General features: G+C 48.2%; 1 protein-coding gene and 2 non-coding genes across 3 annotated transcripts; all 3 read left to right on the forward strand.

The window, feature by feature from the left end:
- Positions 1–284: 284 nt before the first annotated feature.
- Positions 285–6935, forward strand: LOC146179989 (uncharacterized). The gene is made up of 3 exons (XM_084580307.1): positions 285–290; positions 5193–6104; positions 6918–6935. The coding sequence occupies exons 1-3, from the start codon at positions 285–287 to the stop codon at positions 6933–6935; spliced, it is 936 nt and encodes a 311-aa protein (XP_084436433.1).
- TRNAD-GUC (transfer RNA aspartic acid (anticodon GUC)) lies at positions 3941–4012 on the forward strand. The gene has a single exon. It is a non-coding gene; the product is annotated as a tRNA-Asp (tRNA).
- On the forward strand, positions 4493–4564 carry TRNAD-GUC (transfer RNA aspartic acid (anticodon GUC)). Its single transcript has one exon. It is a non-coding gene; the product is annotated as a tRNA-Asp (tRNA).
- Positions 6936–9554: the final 2619 nt, after the last annotated feature.

The following is a 9554-nucleotide window of genomic DNA, read 5'->3' on the forward strand; positions in this document are numbered from 1 at the left end:
ACTTCTGGCATCCGAAGAGCCACGTTAAGACCGAAGCCGAACTTCTCGGCCGACACGCGGCAGGCGGGGAAACCGCCTCCGTAGTTTTTGTGGTGACCTGAACGATTTGTGGGTCGGCTGCCTACCGACCAGCGTCACGAACCTTCTACAACCAAGTGGTGCGTGTGTTAGCAAAAATGAAACAATGGGCTTGGACTTCGTTCGAAAGCATCCCGACATTCTGCTGGCAGGACATTACATGCATGCATACGCCGCTCTTTGTCAGAACCGGAGGCCACGCAACCATGAAGGTAGGCACCATGCCGGTACTGGCCTCTCTCTAGTACATGACTCTCAAGCTTAATTCGCCGTTACACGTAGCTACTTTGAATGTTAGAGGACTGGGAGCGAGAAGGCGACAATGCCAGCTCAGTCGCCTCCTTGTGGATAATGATATAGATATAGCAGCTGTGCAAGAGTCAAAGATTGAGAGCCAAGAAAGCACTGACCGTATGGTGGCTTCTTTTCAAACAAACTTTTATGTGTGTGTATGCCATTCTGTTGGTGTATCGGGTGGATGTCTTTTATTTATACGTAACACGCTGGGAGTAAGCGTAGAGTCCGTTTTTGCCTGTCCAAGTGGTCGGCTTTTGGTTACCGATTTTACCTACTCTAATTTATGCTGGCGTGTTGTGTGTGTGTATGCTCCCAATTCAGGGCGGGAGCGTGAATTGTTTTTTCAGTCTATTGAGTTGTGGTTGAAGGTCGACAAAATCTTGCTTGTACTTGGTGACTACAACTGTGTGTGCGCTGCTGTGGACCGAGCGGCCAAGTGTAAACCTCGAAGAGACAGAAGCTCCGTGCTGTTGAATGCACTTGTGCATGAGTATAGCCTTGAGGATGTTGGTAGTGTGTTCTCCACTGGAAACCAGCCAGAGTTCACGCACTTTCAGCGAGATAGCCATGCCAGATTGGACAGGGTGTATGCCTCGGTAGATCTTGTTTCCCTATGTACTGCATATGAGGTGAAACCTGTGTCTTTCAGCGATCATTGTCTCGTGAGTGCAGTGTTTGGTCGCAAAGGAAAGAAATCGCGCTTTAATTGGTACCTATGGAAACTGAATGCCGAACTTCTTGCCGATGAAGAGTTCCTTACTGAAGTTAAGACAGAGTTTGAAATCGTCTTGCTATGCGACCAGTAAGTTTTGCAGCGGAATGGGACAGCTTCAAAGAGTGGGTCAAATTTAAAGCAATAGAAAAGAGTAGTAAGCTGCGGTACAAAGAGAAAGAAAAAGAAAAAGAACTGAATGAACAACTTGCTCTTTTTTTGAGCATGGAAAGTACTGTGCCAGGGCATTTCGCCAGTAAAATACGAGAGCTTAAGAGTGAGCTGGAAACAATCGACAGCGAAAGATACACAGCGGCTGTCATACGTGCAAGGGCTGAAAAACTTTGGGCTGGAGAAGTGCCGACAAAACGAGCCCTAGCAGACGAGAAAAGATACGCCTGCCAGAAAGAAATAAGGAGTATAAGGTATGCCGGCTATATCACTGAAGATGCTAAAGATATTCAGCGTGCCGTAGCAGAGCACTTCGAAGAACTGCTTAGCGCTAAGCTTGAGACTGTAGGCGGCTTTCAAAAAGATTTTCTGAGACTGATGCCTGCACTGCATGACGAAAGTAAAGCGCGCCTAGAAACACCGATAACGTTGCAGGAGATAGAATCTGCAATAGATGACCTGACACCTGGGAAGGCCCCTGGGCCGGATGGTCTAAGCGCTGCCTTCTTTAAAACTTTTCAGCAGTATGCGGCTCAGTTTATGCTCGATGTAATCACTGAGGCTTATGAACGTAATACTGTTCCATTGTCTTACGCTACATCGCACATTGTGCTAATACCCAAGACAGATGATCCGGAAAAACGACTGTTGGTGGGGTCATATCGACCGATTAGCCTCACCAATGTTGACTACAAGGTGTATATGAAGGTTTTAGCAAAAAGACTGCAAAGCGCAATAAAAAAACTGGTTGGGTCTCATCAAACGTGCGGCATCAAGGGTCGATCCATTGCCACGAATATACATGTCGCAAGAACCGTACTAGAATGTGTTGATGCACTCGGTGGTCAGATAGCCATGATGCAGTTAGATTTGGCGAAAGCCTTTGACCGTGTTTCTCACGAAATTCTTTTTTTCCATTTTGGAGCATACTAACCTTGGAAAAGTCATAGTGGAGGGTGTTAAAATGGCTTACGCGAACTGCACGACCCGTATTATAGTAAATGGTGAACTGACTGACAGCATCGCAGTACGTTCATCGGTAAGGCAGGGCTGCCCACTCTCACCCCTGCTTTTTGCACTGTATTTAGAGCCACTTTGCTTGGCTATCATTGATAGCGATCGCATTTTAGGGTTCAAGCTGCAATCAGCACACGTGAAAATGCTGGCATATGCTGATGACATAGCAGTGTTTTGTGCAACTAGAAAGAGCATCTGTGAAGTTACGGGTGTCGTCCAAACATTTTGTGATCAAACCGGATGTAAGATCAATTGGGAGAAAAGGTCTGGGTTTTGGCACGGTGATTGGGACGTGACACCTGATTTCTTCTGTAAGCTGCGATGGTCTGCTCTCCCAACGCGATATCTAGGCGTGCCTTTAGATTGTTATCGAGATGCCAACATGCACTGGATGGAGGAAACATCCAGAGCGAAAGAAAAAGCGGATGCGGGGCAAGGAAGGCAACTCTCAATGTTTTCGCGCGCTTCCATTTGCAATGTTTTTCTTATTTCAAGGCTGTGGTACCTCATGAATGTGTTGTGTGTCTCACGAACCTCAATTCAGAAAATGCACCGCGTTTTTGCTGTTTTTATTTGGGCATCCACATGGGAAAAAACCGCCCGGACGAACTTGTTTATTTCTGTTAAAAGGGGCGGGCTTGGCCTTGCCCATTTGTTCTTGCGACAAGTGGTTTCGCGATTTATATTCCTGCGTGATCAAAAAGATACCTTTCTAAGAACTGTGATGCAAGTGCGATTGCAGAGGCTGCTCCCTGAATGGATTGTGTCATGTGAAAGCATGCCTGGTACTGTGACTGGCTACCTGCGCGAGGTTGTTCGTGCAAGTTGCTGGAAGTGCGGTTTTCTTTTGATTACCTTTTCAATGTTCCCAGAAAAAAACTGTATAAAGATCTCATTGACGTGATGCTGCCGGTGCCTTTTTACAGGGAATTACACTGTGGAGGCCCAGGGCAGGATGTTTTGAAAAGAGTAAAGAAGATGCCCGTGAGGCCATCTGCTAAAACGTTCCTTTTCAAACTTCACTCTAATACGCTCCCTGTTAAAACCTGGCTGAATGAAAAAGGTATCTTCGTCCCATGGACAACAAATTGCCTGTTGTGCAAAAAACCGGAGACAATTGAACACGTCTTCTTACAGTGTTGGGATGCTGTTTTTCTGTGGGACGTCCTCCAAAGGACAATTAAAAAGGAACTTCCCCTAACTCCGTACGGAATCAGATTCCTACCAGTGCAGAACGATGATGCACCTTATGATTTATTTATGCTTCTTGGTCTCCATAGTTTGTGGAAAACACGAATGCAGGTGCGTCACGCAGATATAAATACACGATCTGCGCGTGAAAACTTCATTGAAAGTGCGGTGTATATACGCGAAACTTTCAGGATGCAGCAGGATCCACCACATTGGCAATGTCTATTTGATGAGTTGGTGAACCTGAAAAGATTTTAGACGCGTACGCGTTAGCTCAAGTGTAGTTGACGTGTTTTATCATGTGTATTTTTGTTTTCTGTTTCACGACAATAAAGAAAAAAAAAAGTATAGTGGCCAGTGTCCCCGCCTGTCGCGCGGGAGACCGGGGTTCTATTCCTCGACGGGGAGCTTAGTTTTTGTTTCTTTCTTCCATTATGCGCCATATCAGAACAGCACTTAGCCCTTCCCTGCGCCTCCTCGTTAGTATAGTGGCCAGTATCCCCGCCTGTCACGCGGGAGACCGGGGTTCGATTCCTCGACGGGGAGCTTAGTTTTTGTTTCTTTCTTCCATTATGCGCCATATCAGAACAGCACTTAGCCCTTCCCTGCGCCTCCTCGTTAGTATAGTGGCCAGTATCCCCGCCTGTCACGCGGGAGACCGGGGTTCTATTCCTCGACGGGCAGCTTAGTTTTTGTTTCGTTCTTCCATTATGCGCCATATCAGAACAGCACTTAGCCCTTCCCTGCGCCTCCTCGTTAGTATAGTGGCCAGTATCCCCGCCTGTCACGCGGGAGACCGGCGTTCGATTCCTCGACGGGGAGCTTAGTTTTTGTTTCGTTCTTCTATTATGCGCCATATCAGAACAGCACTTAGCCCTTCCCTGCGCCTCCTCGTTAGTATAGTGGCCAGTATCCCTGCTTGTCACGCGGGAGACCGGTGTTCGATTCCTCGACGGGGAACTTAGCTTTTGTTTCTTTCTTCCATTATGCGCCATATCAGAACAGCACTTAGCCCTTCCCTTCGCCTCCTCGTTAGTATAGTGGCCAGTATCCCCGCCTGTCACGCGGGAGACCGGGGTTCGATTCCTCGACGGGGAGCTTAGTTTTTGTTTCTTTCTTCCATTATGCGCCATATCAGAACAGCACTTAGCCCTTCCCTGCGCCTCCGCGTTAGTATAGTGGCCAGTATCCCCGCTTGTCACGCGGGAGACCGGGGTTCGATTCCTCGACGGGGAGCTTAGCTTTTGTTTCTTTCTTCCATTATGCGCCATATCAGAACAGCACTTAGCCCTTCCCTTTGCCTCCTCGTTAGTATAGTGGCCAGTATCCCCGCCTGTCACGCGGGAGACCGGGGTTCTATTCCTCGACGGGGAGCTTAGTTTTTGTTTCTTTCTTCCATTATGCGCCATATCAGAACAGCACTTAGCACTTCCCTTTGCCTCCTCGTTAGTATAGTGGCCAGTATCCCCGCCTGTCACGCGGGAGACCGGGGTTGGATTCCTCGACGGGGAGCTTAGTTTTTGTTTCTTTCTTCCATTATGCGCCATATCAGAACAGCACTTAGCCCTTCCCTGCGCCTCCTCGTTAGTATAGTGGCCAGTATCCCCGCCTGTCACGCGGGAGACCGGGGTTCTATTCCTCGACGGGGAGCTTAGTTTTTGTTTCGTTCTTCCATTATGCGCCATATCAGAACAGCACTTAGCCCTTCCCTGCGCCTCCTCGTTAGTATAGTGGCCAGTATCCCGGCCGCGGTAACAGGCTTAACGCAATCGATGATAAGGAATATCAGCTCATTTTGCCGCATCTGCCCACCGGACGTGTTGTTTTCAACACAGTTTTTTTGCACGGAGACGTACGAGTGCGACCCTTCAGGGTTGAAGATTTCCGGGACGCCCTGGCCATGACTGGTACGCTCCCAGACGTGGTGGCCTTGGGGGCTTACCAAATAAACCATGTCTGGGCGGTGACTTTGAGCAGCACTGAAGCAACCAAGCGGCTGGCAGCCTTCAAGGAGCTCCAAGTGAAAGGTCGACGGTGCATCGTCATTGACCCGGAGGACCAACAGGTGAAGCTACGGCTCCACTGGATGTTGCATGGCGTGGCGGATGAGGACATCCGAACTGCTTTTGCGGCTTTCGGTGAGGTGACCGAAGTGACCCGTGAGCGGTGGCGAGTCCAGGGCGTGCACGAAAAGGGCTCCACAACGAGAGCCGTACTCCTGAAGTTGAAGCCCGGGATGAGGATAGAAGACCTGCCTCACCAGATAAGAGTAGCAGGGGAGTTGGCCCTTGTTGTTGTGCCTGGGCGGCCAATGCAGTGCCTGCGCTGCCGCGGGACCGGTCATGTGCGCCGGGAATGTAAAATTCCGCAGTGTTCGACATGTAAGCGTTTTGGCCACTCCGAGGAAGATTGCGTACGAACGTATGCAGTGGCCACTGCACCGACAGCGAGGGCGGACATGACGGAGCACCAAATGGATGTCGCAGAGACAGAAGAGGCCGCAAAGGGGGTCGGAGAAGCTGAAAAGCTAACAGCAACGACAGGCATGTTAGTGCCCCCGGGGGGCGGTGACGAGATACTCAGTAGGCCAGACAAAGAAGTCACGCTACCGAACAACGGACCGTCAGAGGAAGAAAGTGTGAGCGATGCCGAGAGCTCAAAAACTGAACTTCCGGAGTCTGCGGGCCGACAGGAAACCCTTGAAAAGAGCAGCGGCCGAGCGACCAACGTCCAAGGCCCTGCGAAGCGTGCCCACGACGAGAGCACAAGTGAGACAAGCCAGGCAGAGGCAGCTAGCAGCGACGAGCCACCGATAAAAACGCCAATAGGTAGGAGGGCGACCTTCAAACCAAGACCGAATGTCTCGGCGGACAGGAGAGCTGCCGAAAAGCCGCCCCTGTCACAAGGTCTGCCAGTCCAACCTCATGGCTCTGGCGCCAACGAAAGCGTCTAGCGCCATGCTAGACGTGTGAGGTAAGCACCATGCTCTTGGCCTCTTTTCACTCTAAGAAAATGGCTTATGAACTGTCACTAAAGATTGCAACCCTTAACGTGAGAGGTCTAGCAGCGAAAAGGAAGCAGAGCCAAGTCCTGCGCCTTTTAAATGAAAATGACATCGATATACTTGGAGTTCAAGAGACAAAAGTCGAGGGTGAACAAGAGACCGAGAGCATGGTGCAACGTTTCACGTCGCGGTTTTACGCAGTTGTCAGCCATGCAGTCGGTACTTCTGCTGGATGCGTCCTGTTTGTGAAGAAGTTGCCGGGTCTTGTAGTGCAGTCGCATGCTTCTTTTCCGTCGGGTCGGGGCGTGGTCCTTGATTTTAGTTTTTGCTCGGCTGAGTGGCGGGCTGTTTGTATATATGCACCTACGATAGTTGATGAGAGGGCTGCTTTGTTTGATTTTGTTGAAGAGTATTTAAACACGGATAAGCAACTTGTCTTACTGGGAGATTTCAATTGTCTACTGAGGTCCGGTGACAAAACTAGCCTTCGTACATTTAGGGATCGTAGCACAGAGGTACTTTCGCACTTGATTGACGAGTTTGCACTGGAAGACGTTGCAGAGTGTCTCACGAGCGAGCGACGGGTTCAGTATACGCATTTTCAGGGTGCTAGCCACGCCCGCCTTGACAGAATTTATGTGGCCGCAGAACTGGCTCCAAAATGCCAGGATTATCATGTTTTGGCGGTAACGTACTCAGATCACTGCATGGTTCAGTGTACAATTGGACCAAGAAAGGGAAGTAGCGGTTTTAAATGGGAATTGTGGAAGTTAAATAATAAACTGCTGAATGACGAGCACTTCACCAGACTAGTAGAAGAAGAAATTGGTAATATTTGTCGGGAGGACACCCACGAACTGGGTCAAGAATGGGAACTGTGTAAGCAACAAATTAAAATCAAAGCTATAGAAAAGGCCAGCTGCATACGGTTTCAAGAAAAACAAAATGAAATGCATTTAAGATCTTTGCTAGATAAATTGTTAGCCCTGGAGTGTAACACGCCAGGGTTATACATGGACGACGTTAGAAAAATAAAACAAAGACTTCAACTGAATGACGAAGACCGTTATCGCGGAGCACTGGTACGTGCGAGAGCGGAAAAATTGGCCATGGATGAGACGCCGAAAAAAAGATCGTTGGGAATAGAAAAAGCAAATGCAAGGCGAAATCACGTGGCAGAGGTAGATTGGGCAGGACGCACAGAAACCGATAACGAAGGAATCGCGAAGGCTTTCCGGGAGTATTATGAAGAGCTATTTTCGTCCCGAGAGGTTAATTTGGACCGTTTTAAAGAATCCTTTCTTGACGCGATGCCAAAAATTGATGACGAACAAAAAGAAAGACTGGAGCGGCCAATAAGCGAAAAAGAAGTGCAGCAGGCAATAAAAAATTTAACCCCTGGGAAATCACCCGGGCCTGATGGCCTGAGTGCGGCTTTTTATAAAGCGTTCAAGCAACAGCTATCTCCTTTGTTGTGTGCCTTATTTAATGAAGCGTATGAGCTGAAGGCACTGCCTGCGTCTTTCTGATCGTCACACACAGTACTTATTCCGAAAACTGACCAACCAGATAAGCTTAGGCAGTTGTCGTCTTACAGGCCCATTGCTCTGACAAACATTGATTACAAGATTTATATGAAGGTGCTTGCTGGCAGACTACAAACGGTTATATGCGAACTAGTGGGCCCTCACCAAACGTGCGGTATCAAAGGGCGATCCATCTTTCAGAACATTCACAAAGCGAGAAGTGCGCTCGAATGCTGCGATGCAACTCATGCGTGTGTTGCTTTACTGCAGTTGGACTTGGAGAAAGCTTTTGATTGTGTGGCGCATACTATTCTGTTCAGTATATTAGACCATGTTAATGTCGGCTCTGTTATTCGAGAGGGAGTGGCCTTGGCGTACCGTAACTGCACTACGAGATTAATTGTCAATAAGTCACTGGGGGCCCCCATCAACGTACGACGTTCGGTGCGCCAAGGTTGCCCCCTCAGCCCTATTTTGTTCGGCATTTATATTGAAACATTGTGTTTAAGCATCCTACAAAACAATGACATTGATGGTTTTCGACTGCAGGAGTCAGAAGTCAAATTGCTGGCTTACGCAGACGACGTTGCGGTTTTTTGTGTGAATAAGGAGAGTATAAAGAGGACAGTGGATGTGGTAAAACATTTTAGCAAAGTCACAGGGAGTAAAGTTAACTGGGGTAAGTGCCTGGGATTTTGGCACGGAGAATGGCAGCTGACCCCGACACTTTCGCTAATGTGTCGTGGGTTACAACGCCTGCAAAGTACTTGGGTGTGCCCTTGGAATTTTACAAGGAAAGCGAGCCATACTGGCTAGAGCAGGTCAGAGAAACCCGTGAAAAAGCGGAGAAATGGAAAAGCGCTCAATTATCAATATTTGCAAGAGCCGCAGTTTGTAACCTGTTTTTAATTAGTAAGTTATGGTATGTAATGCAAGTGTTGCATTGCTCCCGTGTAAATGTGCAAAAATTGAATCGAATTTTTGCGGTGTTTGTTTGGGCCTCGAGTTGGGAGAGGTGCAGTCGGACAAATTTGTTCCGGCAGGTGAAGCATGGGGGGCTTGGTCTGGGTCATTTGTTTGTGCGACAGATTGTCAACCGGTTTATGTTTTATAGGGATGCCAGTGATCCATTCCTGCGCACAGTGTGTCAACAAAGACTTGGTCGAGCGTTGCCTGATTTCGTAGTTTATACGCAATGTATGCCGGGATCTCTTTTTGGATTCTTTAGGGAAATTGTTTTGAGCGTGAAATTCTTAAGCGCGCGTTTTTCGAAAGAGTATTTAAGTAATGTTAACAGGAGAACATTATACAAGGATGTTTGTGAAGTGGTGTTCCCGGTGCCCTTGTACCGAGCTTTATACCATGGAGGCACAGGAAGTAATGTATTAAAACGCGTAAAGAAAATGCAAGTTGCTACGGGAGCTAAAACTTTTTTCTTTATGCTACATACCGGTACTTTGAGTGTAAAATCATTTATGGAGGAAAAGGGTATTTTCCTACCGTGGGGGGCCCAATGTCTCATCTGCAAACAGCCAGAGACAATAGATCACGTGTTTTT

Source organism: Amblyomma maculatum, chromosome 9, assembly GCF_055883805.1.
Source record: "Amblyomma maculatum isolate TAMU_Amacu chromosome 9, ASM5588380v1, whole genome shotgun sequence".
NCBI classification, from domain to species: domain Eukaryota; kingdom Metazoa; phylum Arthropoda; class Arachnida; order Ixodida; family Ixodidae; genus Amblyomma; species Amblyomma maculatum.